The 25,198-nt window shown below is 42.5% G+C and overlaps 1 protein-coding gene across 2 annotated transcripts in view; it reads left to right on the top strand.

Annotated features, from left to right (window-relative positions):
- LOC135552423 (sorting nexin-27-like) overlaps positions 1 to 24,933 on the top strand; it is a 46,332-nt gene extending 21,399 nt beyond the window's left edge. Inside the window, exons 4-13 of one of the 2 annotated variants that reach the window (XM_064984019.1) lie at positions 6,404 to 6,468; positions 6,551 to 6,655; positions 10,272 to 10,350; positions 10,667 to 10,830; positions 15,883 to 15,972; positions 16,285 to 16,434; positions 16,586 to 16,714; positions 16,951 to 17,010; positions 20,472 to 20,520; positions 21,139 to 24,933. In XM_064984019.1, coding sequence (XP_064840091.1) covers positions 6,404 to 6,468; positions 6,551 to 6,655; positions 10,272 to 10,350; positions 10,667 to 10,830; positions 15,883 to 15,972; positions 16,285 to 16,434; positions 16,586 to 16,714; positions 16,951 to 17,010; positions 20,472 to 20,520; positions 21,139 to 21,206 — 959 coding nt within the window. In that variant the 3' untranslated portion in view covers positions 21,207 to 24,933. Of the gene's footprint in view, positions 1 to 6,403; positions 6,469 to 6,550; positions 6,656 to 10,271; positions 10,351 to 10,666; positions 10,831 to 15,882; positions 15,973 to 16,284; positions 16,435 to 16,585; positions 16,715 to 16,950; positions 17,011 to 20,471; positions 20,521 to 21,078 lie in introns of both variants that reach the window. The other variant, XM_064984020.1, reaches the window with a different exon arrangement.
- The last annotated feature ends 265 nt before the right edge of the window (positions 24,934 to 25,198 follow it).

Here is a 25,198-nt window from a genome sequence, read left to right as displayed (position 1 = left end):
AATTTTGCCCTCAGAACAGAAGGCCAGCATCCCGGAGTCGCCTCTTCACTGTTGACGTTGAGACTGGTGTTTTGCGGGTACTATTTAATGCAGCTGCCAGTTGAGGACTTGTGAGGTGTCTGTTACTCAAACTAGACACTCGAAAATACTTGTCCTCTTGCAGCGGGGCCTCCCACTCCTATTTCTATTCTAGATAGAGCCAGTTTGCACTGTTCTGTGAAGGGACTAGTACACAGCGTTGTACAAGATCTTGAGTTTCTTGGCAATTTCTCACATGCAATAGCTTTCATTTCTCAGAACTAGAATAGACTGATGAGTTTCAGAAGAAAGTTATTTGTTTCTGGCCATTTTGAGCCTGTAATCGAACCCACAAATGCTGATGACCCAGGTACTCAACTAGTCTAAAGAAAGCCAGTTTTATTGCTTCTTTAACTCTTGATACTCCCCATCCCGGATCCGGGATCGTGAATAAAGCCTCAGGCTCATTAGCATAACGCAACGTTAACGATTTCTGAAAATCGCAAATGAAATGAAAATAATGCGCCTGCTCTCAAGCTTAGCCTTTTCTTAACAACACTGTCATCTCAGATTTTCAAAATATGCTTTTGAACCATAGCAAATCACTAATTTGTGTAAGAGTATGCTAAGCTGGCTTAGCATTTTGAGTAGCATTTAGCACGCAACATTTTCACAAAAACCAGATAACCAAATAAATAAAATCATTTACCTTTGAAGAGCTTCGGATGTTTTCAATGAGGAGACTCTCAGTTACATAGCAAATGTTCAGTTTTTCCTGAAAGAATCTTTGTGTAGGAGAAATCGCTCCGTTTTGTACATCACATTTGGCTACCGAAACGAACCGAAAATTCAGTCACCAAAACGTCAAACTTTTTCCGAATTAACTCCATAATATCGACCGAAACATGGCAAACGTTGTTTAGAATCAATCCTCAAGGTGTTTTTTCACATATCTCTTCATTGATATGCAGTTCATGGAAGCCTGCTTTCCCCTCAGAATCGCATGGAAAAATACCAGCAGCTGAAAAAGACGCACCAATTTCGACGGAGGACACCGGGCGGACACCTGGAAAATGTAGTCTCTTATGGTCAATCTTCCAATGATATGCCTACAAATACGTCACAATGCTGCAGACACCTTGGGGAAACGATAGATAGGGCAGGCTCATTCCTCTCGCATTCACAGCCATATAAAGAGACAATGGAAAACGGAGCCTCAAAAATCCTGCTCGTTTCCTGGTTGCCGTTTCATCTTGGTTTTACCTGTAGCTCCCGTTCTAGGGCACCCACAGACAATATCTTTGCAGTTCTGGAAAATTCAGAGTGTTTTCTTTCCAAAGCTATCAATTATATGCATAGTCGAGCATCTTTTTGTGACAAAATATCTTGTTTAAAACGGGAACGTTTTTCATCCAAAAATGAAATAGCGCCCCCAGAGTTTCAAGAGGTTAAAACCTCTTAGAACCACCCATCCCGGATCCGGGAGAATTATCATCAACAACGCTGAATAGCATAGCGCCACAGTCAAATAATATTACTAGAAAATATTCATATTCATGAAATCACAAGTGCAATATAGGAAAACACAGCTTAGCCGTTTGTTAATTTAATTTAATTTCTCAGATTTTTTAATTATGCTTTACACTCACGAGACTCCCAGTGAGATAACAAATGTTCCTTTTGTTCCATAAAGATATTTTTTATATCCAAATACCTCCGTTAGTTTGGTGCGTTATGCCCAGGAATCCACCAGAACGAGCGGTCACGACAACGCAGACTAAAATTCCAAATTATATCCATAATGTCCACAGAAAAATGTCAAACGTTTTTTTTATAATCAATCCTCATGGTGTTTTTCAAATATCTATTCGATAATCTATCAACCGGGACAGTTGGCTTTTCACTAGGACCAGGAGTAACAATGGCCGCCTCTCTCTTTTACGCACAAATCACTCTGAGAGCCCACACCTGTCCACTTACGCAATGTGGTCGTTCACGCTCATTCTTCAAAATAAAAGCCTGAAAATATGTCTAAAGGCTGTTGACACCTTAGGGAAGCAATAGAAAAAGGAAGCTGGTTAATATCCCTTTCAATGGGCAATAGGGATGCATAGGAACACGGATTTCAAAATCAGAGTAACTTCCTGATTGGATTTTTCTCAGGCTTTCGCCTGCAAAATCAGTTCTGTTATACTCACAGACAATATTTTTGCAGTTTGGAAACGTAAGAGTGTTTTCTATCATCTGTCAATTATATGCATATTCTAGCATCTGGTCCTGTGAAATAGGGAATGGGAATGTTATTTTTCCAAACATAAAAATAGTGCCCCCTTGCTTCGAGGTTTTAATCAGTACAACAGTTTTCAGCTGTGCTAACCGAATTGCAAAAGGGTTGTCTAATGATCAATTAGCCTTTTTAAAATGATAAACTTGGATTAGCTAACACAACGTGCCATTGGAACACAGAAGTGATTGTTGCTGATAATGGGCCTCTGTACGGCTATGCAGATATTCCATTAAAAACCAGCCGTTTCCAGCTACAATAGTAATTTATAACGTTAACAATGTCTACACTGTATTTCTGATTAATTTGATATTTTAATGGACACAATGTGCTTTTATTTCAAAAACAAGGACATTTCTAAGTGACCCCAAACTTTTGAACGGTAGTGGACATAGAAAAAGGTAAAGTTACAATGCATGACTAATAAACAGAGTAGCAGAAGCATGACAATGTGGGGTGGGGACAATGCAAGTAGTCCGGGTAGCAATTTGATTAACTTTTCAAGAGTCTTATGGCTTGGGGGTAGAAGCTGTTAAGAAGCCTTTTTGACCTAGACTTGGTGCTCCGGTGCCGTGCGGTAGCAGAGAGGAACGGTCTAGGGATAGGGTGGCTGGAGTCCTTGGCAATTTTTTGGTCCTTCCTCTGACACCGCCTGGCATAAAGGTTCCTGGATGGCAGGAAACTTGGCCCCGGTGATGTACTGGGCCGGACACAATACCCTCTGTAGTGCCTTGCGGTTGGAGGCCGTGCAGTTGCCGTACCAGGCGGTAATGCAACCAGGATGCTCTCGATGGTGCACCTGTATAACTTTTTGAGGATCTGAGGACCCATGCCAAATCTTTTCAGTCTCCTGGGTGGAATAGGTGTTGTCGTGCCCTCTTTATGACTGTCTTGGTGTGTTTGGACCATGATAGTTTGTTGGTTATGTGGACACCGAGGAACTTGAAGTTCTCAGCCTGCTCCACTACAGCCCTGTCGATGAGAATGGGGGCGTGCTCGGTCCTACTTTTTCTGTATTCCACAATCATCTTTTTTGTCTTGATCACGTTCAGGGGGAGGTTGTTATCCTGGCACCACACTGTCTCTGACCTTCCTATAGACTGTCTCATCGTTGTCAGTGATCAGGCCTACCACTGTTGTCATCGGCAAACTTGATGGTGTTGGTGTCGTGCTTGACCATGCAGTCATGGGTGAACAGGGAGTACAGGAGGGGATTGAGCACGCACCCTGAGGGGCCCCTGGGTTGAGGACCAGCGTGGCAGATGTTGTTACATACCCTTACCACCTGGAGGTGGCCTGTCTGGAAGTCCAAGATCCAGTTGCAGAGGGAGGTGTTTAGTCTCAGGGTCCTTAGCTTAGTGATGAGCTTTGAGGGCACAATGGTGTTGAACGCTGAGCTATAGTCAACGAATAGCATTCTCACGTAAGTGTTCCTTTTGTCCAGGTGGGAATGGGAAGTGTGGAGTGCAGTAGAGATTGCATCATCTGTGGATCTGTTGGGGCGGTATGCAAATTGGAGTGGGTCTAGGGTTTCTGGGATCATGGTGTTGATGTGAGCCATGACCAGCCTTTCAAAGCACTTCATGGCTACAGACGTGAGTGCTACGGGTCGGTAGTCATATAGTCAGGTTACCTTTGTGTTCTTGGACACAGGGAATATGGTGGTCTGCTTGAAACGTTGGTATTACGGACTCGGTCAGGGACAGGTTGACAATGTCAGTTAAGACACTCCGAGCACACGTCCTGGTAATCCGTCTGGCCCTACAGCCTTGTGAATGTTGACCTATTTACATTTACACTTTGAATGGTACACATACACAATCCATGTCTTAATTGTCTCAAGGCTTATTAATCCTTCTTTAACCTGTTTCCTCCCCTTCATCTGCACTGATTTAACATGTGACATCAATAAGGGATCATAGCTTTCACCTGGTCGGTCTTTGTCATGGAAAGAGCAGGTGTTCTTAATGTTTTGTATATTTGGTGGATATTATTATTACTTTCTATTTAATTATGTGTTATTACATCCCTTCCATCTGTCAGTGCTGGAGATGAAAAGTCAGTTGAGGAGAGATTAGGAGACATTTAGTACATGTTATAATTTTTGGAATGCCTGTGTGAGTTCAAGTAGGGATACCTAGTCAGTTGTACGACTGAATGCATTCACCTGAAATGTGTCTTCTGAATCAGAGGTGCGGGGGGCTGCCATAATCGACATCCATGTCTTCGGCGCCCGGGAAACAGTAGGTTAACTGCCTTGCTCAGGGGCAGAACGACAGATTTTTACCTTGTCAGCTCGGGGATTCGATCCAGCAATCTTTCGGTTACTGGCCCAACGCTGTAACCACTAGGCTATCTGCCGAGTGTTTCGAGAAGTAAGAAACCAAGTATGCTGTAATGCAGTGTGTTGAACTTCGACATAGCTCTCTATCTCCTGCAGACGTATCGCTAATCATTGCAATACTTGTTGAATGCCCTTGAATGTGTATGTACATGTATGTGTACAGTTGAAGTCGGGAGTTTACGTAATACACTTAGGTTGGAGTCATTAAAACTTGTTTTTCAACCACTCCACAAATTTCTTGATAAGAAACTAGAGTTTTGGCAAGTCGGTTAGGATATCTACTAAGTCGTTTTTTCAACAATTGTTTCCAGATTATTTCACTTATAATTCACTGTATCACAATTCCAGTGGGTCAGAAGTTTACATATACTAAGTTGACTGTACCTTTAAACAGCTTGGAAAATTCCAGAAAATGATGTCATGGCTTTAGAAGCTTCTGATAGGCTAATTGACATCATTTGAGTTAATTGGAGGTGCACATGTGGATGTATTTCAAGGCCTACCTTCAAACTCAGTGCCTCTTTGCTTGACATCATGGGAAAATCAAAAGAAATCAGCCAAGATCTCAGAAAAACAATGAAGGTGCATGAAGGTACCACGTTCATCTGTACAAAACAATAGTATGCAAGTATAAACACCATGGGACCACGCAGCCGTCATATCGCTCACGAAGGAGACGCATTCTGTCTCCTAGAGATGAATGTGCTTTGATGTGAAAAGTGAAAATCAATCCCAGAACAACAGCAAAGGACCTTGTGAAGATGCTGGAGGAAACGGCTACAAAAGTATGTATATCCACAGTTAAACGAGTCCTATATCGACATAACCTGAAAGGCCGCTCAGCAAGGAAGAGGCCACTGCTCCAAAACCGCCATCAAAAAGCCAGACTACGGTTTGCAACTGCCAATGGGGACAAAGATCATACTTTTTGGAGAAATGTCCTCTGGTCTGATGAAACAAAAATAGAACTGTTTGGCCATAATGACCATTGTTATGTTTGGAGAAAAAAGGGAGAGGCTTGCAAGCCGAGGAACAACATCCAAATGTGAATCACGTGTGGGCAGCATCATGCTGTGGGGGGGACTTTGCTGCAGGAGGGACTGGTGCACTTCACAAAATAGATGGCATCATGAGAAGGGGAAATTATGTGGATATATTGAAGCAACATCTCAAGACATCACTCAAGAAGTTAAAGCTTGGTCGCAAATGGGTGTTCCAAATGGACAATGACCCCAAGCATACTTCCAAAGTTGTGGCAAAATGGCTTAAGGACAACAAAGTCAAGATATTAGAGTGGCCATCACAAAGCCCTGACCTCAATCATATAGAACATTTGTGGGCAGAACTGAACCAGCTCTGTCAGGAGGAATTGGCCAAAATTCACCCAACTTATTGTGGGAAGGCTACCCAAAATGTTTGACCCAAGTTAAACTATTTTAAGGCATGGCTACCAAATACTAATTGAGTGTATGTAAACTTATGACCCACTGGGAATGTGATGCAAGAAATACAAGCTGAAAGAAATCATTCTCTCTACTACTTTTCTGACATTTCACATTCTTAGGATCACCACTTTATTTTAACTGACCTAGGACAGGAACTTTTTACTAGGATTAAATGTCAGGAACTGTGAAACTGAGTTTAAATGTATTTGGCTAAGAAGGTGTATGTAAACTTCCGACTTCAACTGTATGTGTATGTTCAAAGTGTACATGTGAATGCAATATGTTAAGACATTTTGCTCTCTTCTTCTGTAGTTTGTTCTGTGCGGGTGATTGGGGAGAGTGACATCATGCAGGAATTCCTGTCTGAATCAGATGAGGTACGTTTGTGCAGGCAGGTTCCGTAGCTGTGTGTGACACACACACACACTGATGCTCACCCTTTCTTTCTCTGTTTGTCAGAATTACAATGGTGTGTCAGACGTGGAGTTGCGGATAGCCCTGCCAGACAAGACCACCATCTCGGTCAGGGTGCGCAAGAATAGCACGACTGACCAAGTCTACCAGGTATAACAAAAAATACCTATTGTATAATTGACTGTCTGTAAAATGTGTATACGATGTATAAATTGAAGGTAAAAGCCGAAGTGTTTATTAGCTTACTCCATTTGGGGGATCGGTGGTAGGGTTTGCGGGGAATAATAAAGGTTTAATTCTTTATAAAGTATTTATGTCTATAGACGTATGTGTATGTATAAAATGTATTTATATAGCCCTTCTTACATCAGCTGATATCTCAAAGTACTGTACAGAAACCCAGCCTAAAACCCCAAACAAGCAAGCAATGCAGGTGTAGAAGCACGGTGGCTAGGAAAAACTCCCTAGAAAGGCCAAACCTAGGAATAAACCTAGAGAAGAACCAGGCTATGAGGGGTGGCCAGTCCTCTTCTGGCTGTGCCGGGTGAAGATTATAACAGACCATGGCCAAGATGTTCAAATGTTCATAAATGACCAGCATGGTCAAATAATAATAATCACAGTAGTTCTCGAGAGTGCAGCAAGTCAGCACCTCAGGAGTAAATCATTAACAGTATATCTACCGCTCCTGCTGTCTCGAGAGAGTTGAAAACAGCAGGTCTGGGACAGGTAGCACATCCAGTGAACGGGTCAGGGTTCCATAGCCGCAGGCATGACAGTTGAAACTGGAGCAGCAGCACGGCCAGGTGGACTGGGGACAGCAAGGAGTCATCATGCCAGGTAGTCCTGAGGCATGGTCCTAGGGCTCAGGTCCTCCTCTGAGAGAGAGAATTAGAGAGAGCATACTTACATTCACACAGGACACCGAATAAGACAGGAGAAGTACTCCAGATATAACAAACTGACCCTAGCCCCCCGACACAAACTACTGCAGCATAAATACTGGAGGCTGAGACAGGAGGGGTCAGGAGACACTGTGGCCTCTTCTGATGATACCCCCGGACAGGGCCAAACAGGAAGGATATAACCCCACCCACTTTGCCAAAGCACAGCTCCCACACCACTAGAGGGATATCTTCAACCACCAACTTACCATCCTGAGACAAGGCCGAGTATAGCCCACAAAGATCTCCGCCACGGCACAACCCAAGGGGGGGCGCCAACCCAAACAGGAAGATCACATCAGTGACTCAACCCACTCAAGTGACGCACCCCTCCTAGGTACGGCATGGAAGAGCACCAGTAAGCCAGTGACTCAGCATCTGTAATAGGGTTAGAGTCAGAGAATCCCAGTGGAGAGAGGGGAACCGGCCAGGCAGAGACAGCGAGGGCGGTTCTTTGCTCCAGTGCCTTTCCGTTCACCTTCACACTCCTGGGCCAGACTACACTCAGTCATATGACCCACTGAAGAGATGAGTCTTCAGTAAAGACTTAAAGGTTGAGACCGAGTCTGCGTCTCTCACATGGGTAGGCAGACCATTCCATAAAAATGAAGCTCTATAGGAGAAATCCCTGCCTCCAGCTGTTTGCTTAGAAATTCTAGGGACAATTAGGAGGCCTGCGTCTTGTACGCTACGGTCACATGTAGGCATGTACGGCAGGACCAAATCGGAAAGATGGGTTGGAGCAAGCCCATGTAATGCTTTGTAGGTTAGCAGTAAAACCTTGAAATCAGCCCTTGCCTTAACAGGAAGCCAGTGTAGGGAGGCTAGCACTGGAGTAATATGATCACATTTTTTGGTTCTAGTCAGGATTCTAGCAGCCGTATTTAGCACTAACTGAAATTTATTTAGTGCTTTATCCGGGTAGCTGGAAAGTAGAGCACTGCAGTAGTCCAACCTAGAAGCAACAAAAGCATGGATCAACTTTTCTGCATCATTTTTGGACAAAGTTTCTGATTTTTCCAATGTTACGTAGATGGAAAAAAGCTGTGTATATATATTTACCCAAAAAATAGGGACTGGAAATGATGCAGACAATTACTTTGATGGAAGCAACATTCTTTCTGCAATATTAAGCTGATCCACCTCTTTAATAAAACATATATATATATTTTAAGTCTACCAGGTATAGAGCAGTGCCGTGTTCCTCACTTCTAGTCCTAGAGGCAGGGCTCTAAAAGTGTGACGGCACAAAGCACGGATAAGGCAGAGAGGGAGATGATTTGGCAGCCCCAGATAGGACTGGGCTATGGTGTGTGCGTTTTCCACCTCTCAAAACATGGTGCTAATAAAGTTAACAAAGCACTCGCTAGTTTAGCTAGCTAGCTACTGTAATGAATAGCTACAGTGCCTTCAGAAAGTGTTCATACCCCTTGACTTATTTTGACACATTTTGTTACAGCTTGAATTCAATATTGATTAAATTGATTTCTCATCCATCTACACACAATACTCCATAATGACAAGGTGAAAACATTAGATTTTTTGGGGCCAAATGAAATACAGCAATATCTCATTTACGTAATTCACATAGTCAATACTTTGTAGATGAGTCGTTGGAGGCGATCCCAGCTTTGCGTCGTCTTGGGTATGTCTATCAGCTTTGTGCAGATTTTCTCAAGCTCTGTTACGTTAGATGGGGAGCAGCAGTGAACAGCAGTCTTCCACAGATTTTCAATGGGATTCAAGTCTGGAGTGCACTCTGAAGCATGTTCTCATCAAGGATTTTCCAGTATTTGGCTCCATTCGTTGTTCCTCGATCCTTACCAGTCTCCCGGTGCTGAATAGCATTCCCATAGCATGATGCTGCCATCACCATTCTTCACAGTAGGGATGGTGTTAGACGGGTGATGAGCTGTGCCTGGTTTTCTCCAGACATAGCGCTTTGAATTCAGGCCGAAGAGTTACGTTTTTCTCATCAGACCACTTAATCTTTTGCATTATGTTCTGAGTTTCACGTCACTTTTTGCAAACTACAGGCGTGCAGTTATTTGCCTTTTTCTCAGTATGGTTTCCGTCTGGCCACTCCCATAAAGCCCAGATTGGTGAAGTACTGTAGAGACTGTTGTCCTTCTGGCATATTCTCCCATCTCAGCCAATGAACGCTGTAGTTCTGTCAGTGGTCATTGGGTTCTTGGTCACCTCCCTGACCAAGGTCCTTCATGCCTGGTTGCTCAGTCAGTACACCACTGAATACACCCTTGATTCAACCATTCAACTTCTATATTAATAATACATTTTAAGTGCTTTTCGAGACACCCAAAGTCACTTTATATGCACAAGAAAATCTGCAGGATAAATATAATAAAATCTCACATTAAAATAAGTGTACATAAAAGTACACTAAACATAAGGACAGACGAATAATGGAGATATTAATGAAATCATCATGGGGCGGCAGGGTAGCCTAGTGTTGGACTAGTAACCGGAAGGTTGCAAGTTCAAACCCCCGAGCTGACAAGGTACAAATCTGTTGTTCTGCCCCTGAACAGGCAGTTAACCCACTGTTCCTAAGCCGTCATTGAAAAATAAGAATTTGTTCTTAACTGACTTGCCTAGTTAAATAAAGGTAAAATAAAAATCAAGACCCTGGTTAGTTGAATCATCTGGTGGGTTAATGCTGGGACAAAGTTTACACTCATAGGACCAGAGTGCATAGCACTAGATCAATATCAATGCATGCATAGCTCTTATGTGACTGTATGGTGCATGACTATCAATAACTTCTGGGCCGCCACTGTACTTTCCCTCTCTCCATCCCCCAGGCTTTAGTGATGAAGGTTGGTATGGACAGCATCATGGCCAGCTACTTTGCCCTCTTTGAAGTCATCAACCACTCCTTTGGTAAGACATTCATCTGTTTATTCATTCATTCTTCCGGAGTCCACAGCTAGTCCATGTACCGACCCCTTTCACCTTTACTCTTATGATTACAGTTGCATCTCAGTAGTCGAAAGTGGCTTCCTCTCCATGTCTCCTTCCCCTCAACTGCACTGATCTTCAAATACAGAGAAATTGAAATGAAAGTAGCCACCAAAACATGTTTCCGCCATGCCGTCTCCTCGCAGCCTATGTTTCTCCACATCTTTGCTGATGACAGGAGGGTGAAATCTCTAGTCTATTGAGACGCGCCCTTAACCACCTCTCCCCATTTCCCTAGTGAGAAAACTGGCCCCCAACGAGTTCCCCCACAAGTTGTACGTACAGAACTACACATCGGCCGTGCCGGGTACCTGTCTGGCCCTCCGCAAGTGGCTCTTCACTTCTCAGGAGGAGGAGCTGCTCAGGGACAAACCTCTGGCCGTTCACTACTGCTTCCACCAGGTAAGAGCTCTCTCTTGACTGTCGTTCCAACTATCGGTTGGAGGCTTAAAATACTTAACTTTCAAATCTGGCTGACAATTGTTGTAGTCCAGACCAATGCTCTGCCGTGCAGAAGAAATATGAGCAACATTTTGCTCTACTGTTTGAGTGGCGCAGCGGTCTAAGTCGCTGCATCTCAGTGCAAGAAATGTCACTACAGTCCCTGGTTCGAATCTAGGTTGTATCACATCCGGCCGTGATTGGGAGTCCCATAGGGTGGCGCAAAATTGGGGAGTGCCGTCGTTGTACAGTTGAAGTTGGAATTTTACATACACTTAGATTGGAGTCATTAAAACACGTTTTTCAACCACTCCACAAATTTCTTGTAAACAAACTATACTTTTGGCAAGTCGTTTAGGACATCTACTTTGTGCATGACACAAGTCATTTTTCCAACCATTGTTTACAAACAGATTATTTCACTTATAATTCACTGTATCACAATTCCAGGGTGTCAGAAGTTTACATGCACTAAGTTGACTGTCTTTAAACCGCTTGGAAAATTCCAGAAAACAACATGGCTTTAGAAGCTTCTGATAGGCCAATTGGAGGTGTACCTGTGGATGTATTTCAAGGCCTACCTTCATACTTAGTGCATCTTTGCTTGACATCATGGAAAATCAAAAGAAATCAGCCAAGACCACAGGGGGGGAAAATGTAGACCTCCACAAGTCTGGTTCATTCTTGGGAGCAATTTCCAAATGCCTGAATTTACCACGTTCATCTGTACAAACAATAGTACGCAAGTATGAGCACCATGGGACCACGCAGCTGTCATACCACTCAGGAAGGAGACGCATTGTCCGCCATCAAAAAGCCAGACTACGGTTTGCAACTGCACATGTGGACAAAGATCATACTTTTTGGAGAAATGTCCTCTGGTCTGCTGAAACAAAAACAGAAATGTTTGGCCATAATGACCATCGTTATGTTTGGAGGAAAAAGGGGGAGGCTTGCCAGCCAAATAACACCATCCCAACCATGAAGCACAGGGGTGGCAGCATCATGTTGTGGGGATGCTTTGCTGCAGAAGGGACTGGTGCACTTCACAAAATAGAGGACATCATGAGAAGGGGAAATTATGTGAATATATTGAAGCAACATCTCAAGACATTAGTCAGGAATTTAAAGCTTGGTCGCAAATGGGTCTTCCAAATGGACAATGACCCCAAGCATACTTCCAAAGTTGTGGCGAAATGGCGTAAGGACAACAAAGTCAAGGTATTGGAGTGGCCATCATAAAGCCCTGACCTCAATCCTATAGAACATTTGTGGGCAGAACTGAAAAGGCGTGTGCGAGCAAGGAGGCCTACAAAGCTGACTCAGTTAACCTCTAGCGTCGAGCAATCCCGTATCCGGGAGCGTAATCATAGCCTCAAGCTCATTAGCATAACGCAACGTTAACTATTTTTGAAAATCGCAAATGAAATGAAATAAATATATTGGCTCACATGCTTAGCCTTTTGTAAACAACACTGTCATCTCAGATTTTCAAAATATGCTTTTCAACCATAGCTACACAAGCATTTGTGTAAGAGTATTGATAGCTAGCATAGCATTAAGCCTAGCATTCAGCAGGCAACATTTTCACAAAAACAAGAAAAGCATTCAATCATTTACCTTTGAAGAACTTCGGATGTTTTCAATGAGGAGACTCTGTTAGATAGCAAATGTTCAGTTTTTCCAAAAAGACGATTTGTGTAGGAGAAATCGCTCCGTTTTGTTCATCAAGTTTGGCTAAGAAAACCCCCCGAAAATTCAGTCATTACAACGCCAAACTTTTTTCCAAATTAACTCCATAATATCGACTGAAACATGGCAAACGTTGTTTAGAATCAATCCTCAAGGTGTTTTTCACATATCTATTCGATGATAAATCATTCGTGGCAGTTGCCTTTCTCCTCTGAACCAAATGGAAAAGTGGACGCAGCACAATAATTTCGACGGAGTACACCAAGCGGACACCTGGTAAATGTAGTCTCTTATGGTCAATCTTCCAATGATATGCCTATAAATACGTCACAATGCTGCAGACACCTTGGGGAAACGACAGAAAGTATAGTCTCATTCCTTGCGCATTCACAGCCATATAAGGAGACATTGGAACATGGGGCATTTCCTGTATGAAATTTCATCTTGGTTTTGCCTGTAGCATTAGTTCTGGGGCACTCACAAACAATATCTTTGCAGTTTTGGAAACGTCAAGAGTGTTTTCTTTCCAAAGCTGTCAATTATATGCATAGTCGAGCATCTTTTCGTGACAAAATATCTTGTTTAAAACGGGAACGTTTTTTTAATCCAAATATTAAGAGCGCCCCCTATATCGAAGAAGTTAAACCAGCTCTGTCTGGGGGAATGGGCCGAAATTCACCCAACTTATTGTGGGAAGCTTGTGGAAGGCAACCTGAAAAGTTTGACCCAAATTCAACAATTTACAGGCAATGCTACCAAATACTAAATGAGTATATGTAAACTTCTGACCCACTGGGAATGTGATGAAAGAAATACAAGCTGAAAGAAATCATTCTCTCTGCTATTATTCTGACATTTCACATTCTTAAAATAAAGTGGTGATCCTAACTGACCTAGGACAGGGAATTTTTACTAGGATTAAATGTCAGGAATTGTGAAACACTGAGTTTAAATCTGTTTGGCTAAGGTGTATGTAAACTTCCGACTTCAACTGTATGTACTTGTATGATTGTGTATGTTCTTAGCTGACTTGCCTAGTTAAATTTAAAGGTGAATATATATATATATATATATATCTCTAACTCAGCAAAAAAAGAAACATCCCTTTTTTAGGACCCTGTCTTTCAAAGATCATATGTAAAAATCCAAATAACTTCACAGGTCTTCATTTTAAAGGGTTAAAACACTGCTTGTTCAATGAACCATAAACAATTAATGAACATGCAGAACGGTCGTTAAGACACTAACCGCGTACAGACAGTAGGCAATTATGGTCACAATTATGAAAAACGTAAGACACAAAAGAGGCCTTTCTACTGACTCTGAAAAACACCAAAAGAAAGATGCCCAGGGTCCCTGCTCATCTGCGTGAACGTGCAAGGAGGCATGAGGACTGCAGATGTGGCCAGGGCAATAAATTGCAATGTCCGTACTGTGAGACGCCTCAGACAGCGCTGCAGAGAGACATGACGGACAGCTGATCATCTTTGCAGTGGCAGACCATGTGTAACAACACCTGCACATGATCGGTACATCCTAACATCACACCTGCGGGACAGGTACAGGATGGCAACAACAACTGCCCGAGTTACACCAGGAACACACAATCCCTCCATCAGTGCTCAGACTGTCCGCAATAGGCTGAGAGAGGCTGGACTAAGGGCTTGTAGGCCCGTTGTAAGACAGGTCCTATCCAGACATCACCGTCTACAACGTCGCCTATGGGCCCAAACCCACAGTCACTGGACCAGACAGGGCTGGCAAAAAGTGCTCTTTACTGACGAGTCGCGGTTTTGTCTCAGCAGGGGTTATGGTCGGATTCGTGTTTGTCATCGAAGGAATGAGCGTTACACCAAGACCTGTACTCTGGAGCGGGATTGATTTGGAGGTGGAGGGTCCGTCATGGTCTGGGGCGGTGTGCCACAGAATCATCGGACTGAGCGTGTTGTCATTGCAAGCAATCTCAACACTGCGTTACAGGGAAGACATCCTCCTCCCTCATGTGGTACCCTTCCTGCAGGCTCATCCTGACATGAACCTCCAACATGACAATGCCACCAGCCATTCTGCTCGTTCTGTGTGTGATTTCCTGCAAGACAGGAATGTCAGTGTTCTGCCATGGCCAGCGAAGAGCCCAGATCTCAATCCCATTGAGCACGTCTGGGACCTGTTGGATCGGAGGGTGAGGGCGAGGGCCATTCCTCCAAGAAATGTCCGGGAACTTGCAGGTGCCTTGGTGGAAGAGTGGGGTAACATCTCACAGCAATAACTGGCAAATCTGGTGCAGTCCATGAGGAGATGCACTGCAGTACTTAATGCAGCTGGTGGCCACACCAGATACTGACTGTTGCGTTTGATTTTGATTCCCCCCTTTGTTCAGGGACACATTATTCCAATTAGTCACATGTCTGTGGAACTTGTTCAGTTTATGTCTCAGATGTTGAATCTTGTTATGTTCATACAAATATTTACACATGGTAAGTTTGCTGAAAATAAATGCAGTTGACAGTGAGAGGACATTTCTTTTTTTGCTGAGTTTATATGTATTAGTTACAGTTCTATTTCTTGTGTTTTTGTTCTACTTGACATTTTGTATGCATATTGTTTGTTATAGTACTACTGATATTCATTACTGCATTGTTGGGAAAGGGCAAGCAAAGGCATTTCACTGTAGGTCACATGACATTAACTTGATACATAGGCCTAATTCAATGTAAAAGCTCAACTGTTAAATTTGAATTTATACCGGTATTATAAACCACGCTGTCTATGATATTGCAAAAATAATATATATATATATATATATATATTACATTACATTACATTACATTACATTGAACACCACACATTTGGTGTTACTGTAGACAGAATGATAGAACAGCTATTTCCATGTCATAATGTTATGGGATGCATTTTTCTCCATTGCTTTTGATGGTAGGCCACTGGTAGATCTACATTGATTAAATAGCCACAGTAGCCAACTTTAACTTAAAGCAGGTACAGCCTCTGTGTTCACAGTAAACGCGTGCCAGAAGTTGCACAGAATTTTCACATAGTTCAGGTTTGCACTCAGTAATTTGTTCCAGACCTACTCTGTCTAGCTTTGTTTTATTTTGTTTGTTTTGCTTTTCAAGAGCTTTGAGATTCTGTCTGTAGTTGAAACATTTCTGGGTGACTTACTGGTCCTGAATCAGTGGTAGCCTACTGTGTCAAAACTGATCTGTGGTCAGTTTGAATGAGATTACATATGCGTACCACTGCTCTTTGCTAGTTTAGATGAAATGTTGCCTCTAACAAAAGCCCCTTTCTCTGTCTGCTAAGGCATTGGATGATGTGAAGAAGGGATTCATCAAAACAGAAGACAAGTCTTACCAGCTGACAAAACTCGCAGAGCAGCGCAAGATGGCCATGGTTAGTCCCTTTTTCTAATCTCTTCTTTCTCTTGTCTTCCCATTGCAAGTGGTCCACTGTAGCTTAGTTGGTAGAGCATGCAGCTTGCAACACAGGATAGTGGGTTCGATTCCTGGGACCACCCGTACGTAAAATGTATGCACTATGGCGCTTTCGATAAAAGCATCTCATAACGTACAGCGTGAGTGTGCCTTTCTTGTCGCTGTTATCTGTCCATTGCTGACATAATGTGTAGGTGTATTCATCTGTATATTGTATGTTCCTGTTTGGTGTCTACCTGTGTGGTTGATGGCGGTCTGTTGTATCTGTCAGTATCTGAGTCTGCTGCGCTCCTGTGAGGGATACAATGAGGTCATGTTCCCCCACTGCTCCTGTGACTCCCGGAGGAAGGGCCACGTCATCACGGCCATAAGCATGCACCACTTCAAGCTGCACGCCTGCACAGAGGACGGCACGCTTGAGGTGAGTGAGATTGGAGTATGGGTACCCTGACTTATAGTGTGTGTGCGGCGCTTCTATCACACACAGAACAAAAGGAAAAACATTTGAGTGTGTACACACTGGCTCATACTGTGTGTGTGTGTACTTAGCATTCTCTCTTCTGCTTCATCAGAACCAGGTGATATCGTTTGAGTGGGCGGAGATGCAGCGCTGGGACACCGATGAGGAGGGCATGGCGTTCTGCTTTGAGTACGCCAGGGGGGAGAAGAAACCTCGCTGGGTGAAGATCTTCACACCATACGTGAGTCTACAATACACAACAGACAAAACAGCTCACATAAAACTCTGGGTTAAGATAGCCAGCCATTAATGGAATACAACAGGATATAGAAATTGAGAGTGGTGTCTGTCCCAAATGGCATACTACTTTTGACAAGAGCTCTGGGAATAGGGTGCAATTTTTGGGACATTGACATTGTTGATTAAAAAAAAATAGATTTGGAGCTTTCTAACAAAGTGAGTGTCGTCTCTCCCCAGTTCAACTACATGCACGAGTGCTTCGAGAGGGTCTTCTGTGAGCTCAAGTGGAGGAAACAGGTAAGAGTCACACCCTTCTCTTCCAATACACAACTAATTGCCTGTATCCCAAATGGCACCCTATTCTCTTTATAGTGCACTACATTTGACAAGGGCCCATAGGGCTTTAGGGCCTCATAGCTGTTGCGTGAATTTCACAATTTACATTTAGAAACTTGCTTCATGTTTCCCGTTCTAAATCAGCATTGTCGTAAAACTGTGAACGAGCATTAAAACTCCGCCTGGAAAACGCCTCTTTTCACCTTTCGTGGTGACAATAACGTCCTTTATTTGCTGTATGCAAAAAAAAACGAATTGTGGTTCGATATTTAGTTTATCAATAGATTATCTGGTTGATATGCCCTGCCGTGGTCTAGGCTCTGAGATGAATTGGGCAATGATGTCGCGCTCCTATCGAACAGCAATACTGCCTACCAGTACTGTCAAATATTTTCTATAAGCTACTGGTCTATTGACTGTGTTGGCAGAAAGTTCTAATCTTTGGCAGTAATTTATGCTCTATCTGGAACAATTAAAAACTTGATACATACTTCAATGTGAAAGATCAGCTGTTAAATTCAAATGTATACTGGTATTATAAACCACGCACAACTTGAAATATATATAACCTATCTATTTACTCTAGCTATTTACAATTAAATGAGATGTGCATGGTAATTTGTTGTATGTCTCCTTGGGAAATATAAACCCATTACGGCCAGAAAAGATGGATTATAAAATAGGAAACGATTCCAGTCAAAGGTTTGAACACACCTACTCATTCCAGGGTTTTCATTTATACTATTTTCGGCATTGTAGAATAGTGAAGGCATGAAATAACACATATGGAATCACGTCTTAAACAAATCAAAGTATATTGAGATCTTCTGTTGATTCTAAATATAAAACACAGATTTTTGCTCTTCTCACAAATGGCAAATGGTTGCATTCTTGTTAATGCTGTAGTTTTTTATGGATAACCTTTTCATTATATCCTCCATTTGCACAAAATACTTACTTGCCAGCTTGCAATACAATGTTTCAACCACTAGCAGATGTGCGTACGCATGGTCTAAAGTTTGCAGGGAGGTGAGCACATACATAAAGTTAAAATGTCAACTTTTGTGTGAAATGGCGCATGCACATTTTGGGGTATATTTTGTAAGTGAGGCCCCTGGTCAAAAGTAGTGCACTAATATAGGGAATAACAGGGCTTTTTTCTGCATCAAAAAGGGGTTTAGGCATGGGGTGTGGCAATGAGCACAGTCGGAAAATACTATTCATGCATACAGGGAATGTCCGTTTTTCATTACGAGCTTCATGGAAACATGCAACAATAGCAAGTCTTACAGTCAAAAGTCTGTCGGCCTACCAGAGTGGCGTATCATAAAAAAACATGGAGAAAAATGCATCCCATTACATTTTAACATTGGAAGTAGCTGTTCTATCATTCAGCCTACAGTAGCAGCCAATATGTGGTGTTCAGTGCCTACATTCCATCAGACTTTTGGTGGGAAAAAAACATGCAGGGCTTGACATTTAACATGTTTATCCACTTGTCCTTCAGACAAGGTGACTGAAAATGTTGTTTGATGCAAGAAACCACTTTACAAAATACAATCTATTATTTTTCCCATCCCATCATTACAGAAAATCAAATTCTGCTTCCCTCTGCCTGTTGGCTGCTTAGCTTATTCAAGTCCGTCTGAAATACAACACTTCCCTTTTTAGACATAAAAAAGCTCTTTACCTGACTTGCCTTTCTAAGATGGCTAGAAATGCACACATTTTGAGCTCTTGTTGGAAGCAACTACTCCACCATTGTTGACTAGAAATGAACTAGAACTGGGCTAATAACTCACTAACTAGCAAAGAATATGAACAAATATGCACACGTGGCTACTTGCAGCTCTCACTTTGATCTCGAAACAAGGCATCTACCCGCAATCACTCGTACTGTAGCCTAAACACAGTCCAGTTCAGTGTGAATTGCACAGATCCATATATGGCAATGGCTATTTGCATATAGAGGCCTACTGCAGCTCTGATTGGTTGTGGCGCACCGGTCTGTGTGGAGTATGGGCCCTGAGTCGTGCCTGTCAATGCAATAGAATCCTACTCCAATGTGCTCTGCCTACAAGAAAATCTCTTGCATTTAGTTTTGCATCCTAAATCTTGCGTAGTTCGTTTTGTTTCAGTATGTTACATTGAAACTAGCTAATATTGCGTTGATTTGATCACACTTGCCACAGAAGAGCGAAACGTTGATTGTTAACTAAAGGGGAAAACTGTAGAAAGTTGAGTGATGTTCAATTTAGTGCTTCTCTGTGCGGGCTCATATTTCTTCTGCGTGGCAGTCCGAGGTGGAACCGCACGCAGCTTAGAGGGAACATTGTTGTACATGCAACTCCTGTAATGAAGCAGCTAATTAAACGTCATTTGTCAAAATGCAATTCGTGGGACAGCTCCGTTTCAATCATCTCACCTAATGCGAGAGGTTCCATATGAGTAAATAAAGGTTCAATGAAATGTAAAAAATGTGACAGATGAAAATCTCTTCAACTCAGAAAAGGGGGGAATCTAAATATGCAACAACTAGGATCGGTTGCTAATATGACTAGGATTGTGCCTTTGGTGCCTGGACAATGAGAGAAAGTTGATATGAAAACCAATAGAACAGTAGACAAATGATGGTTAATGGCATTAGGAAGTCTTTATAAAATAATTACCTCCACGTTTTTGCTAGGCTACTTTGAAGCAAGGTAAGATATACCTCATTAAGTAAAGTAAAACGTTCCGTGTTTAAATTATTATACTGCCTCAAGCTCACATTTCAAAGTGGCGCCTAATGTTGACTATAGCCTATGCACTCGAATTATGAGTTGAGAATGAGAAATAACAATGGTAGTCCTTTTTAATCGTGGCCATCAACGTTTTTAACACGCGATTGCATTTAGAATTGTTGGGCTTATAAAAGCGCGTTTCACTCCAGTTTTTTTTAGGTGCTCTCACGTTATCTGACAGGTGATAGGCTATTTCCCGCTTCTCGAATTAGACTGTATGCTGTGCGTGTGATAAATACGGTACATAACAACTAACGAATACCCATGCACCAATTCAACTCACACAATTATGCAAAGTCCTTGAACGGGATGCCATTTGGGACACAGACATTGTCTTACAATGTTATATAAAAATACATGTTTTATTGTCACATACACTGGATAGGTGCAGTGAAATGTGTTACAGGGCCAGCCATAGTAGTATGGCATCCCTGGAGAAAATCGGGGTTAAGTGTGTTGCTTAAGGGCACATAAATTATGATCATTTTTCACCTTGTTGATTCAGGTATTCGAACCAGCGACCTTTCGGTTACTGGCCCAAGAGTTTTAGACAATGGGTTTTACGACATTAGGCAGTCTAAATATCCATTTTCCCCTCTCTCTGCCGACACTTGTCTCCTTTCCTTATCCACATTTTAGGTTGAAAAAGAGGCCTCTGACAAAGACAACCAGAACTGCAGTAACAATGGTAAGTGTGGTCTGGGAAGATGCTGTCAGCCTTGTTGTCCAACATAAACCACATGAACCCTTCACAATGCTACTGTTTCCAGTAAGTACATGGTGGATGTGAGAGAGATAAAGATTTTACGAGTTTTAACAGCCCACTATACTCAGTGACATAAAAGCTTAAAGCACCCAAGTCCAACACTCCCAGTAGGTAAGAATGAGTGAGAACAGAACAAAGTTAATCATCTTCTGAGGTTAGGTGTACAGGAGCACAAATACAGGTGTATGCTTATGGGCATAAAAAAACAGCAGCCATGTGATCCACATCAAGGTCACTTCACAAAGATGAATAGACATAGACTGATAGGTGTTTACCCTGTGGGAGAGTCTGATACAGCAAAGGCAAATTAAGAGCAAGGGAATATGAAAGCCAGATGCAAAATGACCAGTAAAGGCAAATTAACAGGGGAGACAAGTGAACAGCAAAGGAAAGTGAACAGCATCAAAGGCAAATGAACAGCAGAAGTGTAGAGTGAACATTGGACACCGTCTGCTCTGATTGTTACATTTCTATCTGCAGCTTTACTGGTCAGGAAGTGAGCAGTTGAGTTTGGTTTCTTGAACCTTCTCTCTATTCTAGAATATCTCCCTGCTCTGGAGACACAGAAGAGATGGCGCCATCTAGGGGGCGAGATTGCCACATCCTAAATACTCCACCAGAATCGGTCCACTCGCACCATCACAACCGAGAACGCCATCTGCAAAAGAAACAAAAAAAGAGAACTGAGGCGATTCACTCCAGAAACTGGAAATCAATTTATTTATTTTTGTTTTTTAATGTATCACACAAACCCAGGAATTTGCAGATAGACGACGAGCAATGAAGGAAAAAAACATGTCATTACTAGATGTTCATAGAACAGCATATACTTTTTCCTCCGTGCATCACCCCTGACTTGGGGCGGGACACACTGAGTTCTTCCACCCCACTGGTTGAGGAAAACGAACAGTACAGTGCGATTGGTCAATGTTTACAGCAGCCTGCGACACCATTGGACGAAGGGAACACCTTGACGTGATCAACAGATGACACGCCAGCGAGGAGGCCAGCCGGCATCTGCGATGTGATTGTTTAGGCCAGTTCTACAACACGTTTGGTCCGGGCCAATGCTTTCAATGTGCCTCTGGTCTGCTGAACTACAGGATGACATGCTGGGAAAAATGATAGAGGGTGGGCGGGACACCATTGTCACTGGCAATGCTAAACGGGATATAGCATTGTTTTCACTGATGCAGGACATTATCAGATTATGTTTTTTTGGACAAGGAGGGTAAGAAACAAAAGGTTATCTGTCAAAAGCCTAGGAGGCTGTAGTCTACAAAAATAGTCACACAATCTGTATATAAGCTCCCAGTAATGAATTGGGTGGTTTACCCAATCAATTACTGGGAGGGTGTGTGTGCAACTCTATTTTTATAGTCTACAGTTTACTCTGCATTAGTCAGCGCCTCTAACTTTTTTGGGTGTGCTCCACCTCATGCTTTTCAAAAGAATAGGAGACAAAATTAACTGATGCAAGGTGTTATGTTCATAAAAACAGTACACTTATGTTTTAGAAAAACCTGCTTTAGGTTATCTGTCAAAAGCCTAGGAGGCTGTAGTCTACAAAATTAATATATGATTAATATAAGAGCTCAAGAAATGACTTTCTTATTCTAACCGTGTAGAAAGTTGACAGGGGAGCTTCCTCCTTGGCTTCTCATCCTTGCTCTATTTTTCACATTTTCTAACCTATCTAATACACTCTTGTTTAGAATGTCTGTTGGCAGTTCACCACAACTGAAAGTGTGACCATTTATCCCCTTAATATTGTTGTGGTAATTCAGTAGAATCTCCAAGTTCAGAGATAAAATTTGTTTTTTATCAGTGGTGTTTGCATCTACTCAATGAAGTCGGGGCTTGACCTTGAACTAAACATTCAGAGAAACTACGAACAAAGTGAATATTACGTATACAGACTGGGAGACGAATACAGACTGGGAGAAAGGGGTGGAAGTAGTGTGTTGTGTGTGTGTTCGGGTGCAGTGCTTAGTGCAACCAGCAGAGAGCAGTAGAGTACTACTAAAGTACCACTCAGTACTACTGAGTCAGTGTTGAGCGGACCAAGCGAGGGAAAGGTCTTTCAGGAACTTCCGTAGAGATTGCTTCCCTGGGCTCTGTAACTCACCACTAAGTACTGCTCTGCAGTTTGTTCAGCTGTGTCAGGAGGACAAGTGGTGCGTGTGTGTGCACCTGTGTCTGCCTGTGTTCCTGCGTAGAAGTAAGTGCATTAACAAGTGGGAGCGTGGCCACAACAGCCCGAGCAGGTACAGTTATGATGCAGGATGTCTCTCTGTTGCCCCTCATTGCACCTTGCCTAACCAAATGGGTATAGTATTAGGCTGGTGTGAGCATGCGTTTCCAGTCTTTCCTCAGTATTGCTGAGGCGGTAGGCCCGATTGGGGCGTGGCCATGGGGGTTTAGGTTTTGAGGCAGCAGATAAAGACTCAAGGCGGCATCCCAAAAGACACCCTATTCCCAAGGAAGTGCACTTCTCTTGGCCGGGGCCCATAGGGCTACATATAGGTAATAGGGTGCCATTTGGGATGCAACCGAGAGGGGGTTATGCAGGGTGACAGCTGTGCAGGTAGAGATGGATGGGTGGCATTTCCCCTCCCCTAGCGAGCTATGCCTTGCAGCCTTTTCAGGCTGTATAAGGTTAGCTCACATCCCTTCCATGCCTCAACTATGTTGAAATGAAGGCTATTACTGAAGTTTGACAGGTGTAAAACTGTACTATTCTTAATTGCATGGTTCTGCACTCTTGCCTCCCGAAAGGAGAATTGGCAATGACAAAACGATACACTAGCATGTCCGTTATAAATGCCACTGCTGCATTCTGAAATAAGTGCTGAAGATGTGCAATTGAGGTGCTGCCTATTCGTTTTGACAGCCAGAGTAATAGCCAATTTAGAGATGGATGACATAAAGATAGCAGATGCTCTACCAGAACGTGTGTGTAGTTTTGACAGAGGGGAGAGCGACAACTAGCGTGTGCGCGCCTCCTTTCAGTGTGCCAGTGTTCCATTCCTCCACTCCAGGTTGGTCTGCCATCAGACTAGATGTGGTTGCCTTGGCAGCACTACGCTGTCTGAGCATGCCCAGTCTAACATTGCCCCAGACCACGTAACTGACTCACTCACACTTATAACATATTCATGTTAATGTTCTTTAATGTTTGTCATCATAATGGTATGTGTCCTTGAGCTAAAGCATTTGACAGACTTTGGTGTACGTCCCTAGGCTGAAGCAGGTGCTCTCTTAGCTTTTATACCCTGGGAATACAGAGGCACAGACACGCATACAAATACGCAGGTGCACACTTGTATGTAGTGGGGTGTCCTTGTCATCAGTGTTCCATCGTCATGGTAACAGCGAGCAGGGGCCGGCAAGATGCCAGTGATACTAAGATGTCTTTCCCTAATTTGCTCCGAGTGACAATTACACATACTTTGCTTTATCTCTATAATGTCCGTTTTTAAGAGAATTATAATGTCTCCCCTATCGAATGGATTTTAAAGGTCAGTCAGTCCTGTACCTTTTTGTTGCGGTATTATTAAAAGGTCAGTGTCCTCCTCTGATAGCAGCTTGACACTGTTGTAGTCCAGTTACACCACCCTTCTGAACGGAACAACGCCACTTTCAGTAGCCAAACAATGTCGAACTTGAGCTGGTCACTTATTCTGCATGTCAGAGAGGGGTGTTTGTTCTACAAGCTGTATTTCTATCTGAACGTTCCAAAATGTTCTGAACGCACCCCAACGATAAAGGACATCACACTTTTTTCCATATGAGCTAGATGTTCTAAAAGAATAACATGGCAGGCCTTTGTGTAGTTAAAACATTTTATTTCTGTACCTTACGCTTCAGGTGAGCAGGGCTTTTGTTCAATTGCAAGTATAGGCACGTTAAAACCAAGACTTGTTTCTTCTAACTGTAAATTATTGCAAAATTGTAATTTGGATAAAAATGCACTTTCTCTCGATTGAAAACGTATAATTTATTTCATCAAATTATTCAAGTTGTGGGAAATCATAGTGTTATGTGCTCGCACCACTGTTGGTCAGTTATTTTGTGTAGCTTTTGCGTCGCCAAATACCCTAACTTAAATATACATTAAGTCAAGTTCTGGAAGTAAAGCAGTGTTGCATTTACTCAAACTACGAACACGAATTAACAACCGATACTGAAACTCAAATGGGATGTTTTTTTTATATCTTAGAATATATGAAGGTTTACTAACCAATGTAAAAAGGAAAAACTGGTTTGAAAATGTAATGTAGAGTAATAAATTGTAACGTTATTTTAAATAAAATGATATATTGAAGAAAAGTGTTCCAGATGTTTTGTTTACTGTACTTTTATTCCTGTTCATCCCTAGGACAGAGACTAATTGATTGTGGTCACACACACACTCTCAGTCTTGTTTTACTAAACTTGTGGGAACATACAATTGATTCACATTCAAAATCCTATTTTTCCTAAACTTAACCTTAACTCCAACTTAACCGAAATTTGAACTCAACACTAATTCTAACCCTAAACCCAATAGAAATATTATTTTTCCTTGGGGACCGACAACATTTTCCCAGTTGGTCTA

This window comes from Oncorhynchus masou, chromosome 13, assembly GCF_036934945.1.
Source record: "Oncorhynchus masou masou isolate Uvic2021 chromosome 13, UVic_Omas_1.1, whole genome shotgun sequence".
Taxonomy (NCBI): Eukaryota; Metazoa; Chordata; class Actinopteri; order Salmoniformes; family Salmonidae; genus Oncorhynchus; species Oncorhynchus masou.
The sequence above is the reverse complement of the archived record's forward strand: the minus strand, read 5'-3'. Positions and strand labels throughout refer to the sequence as shown.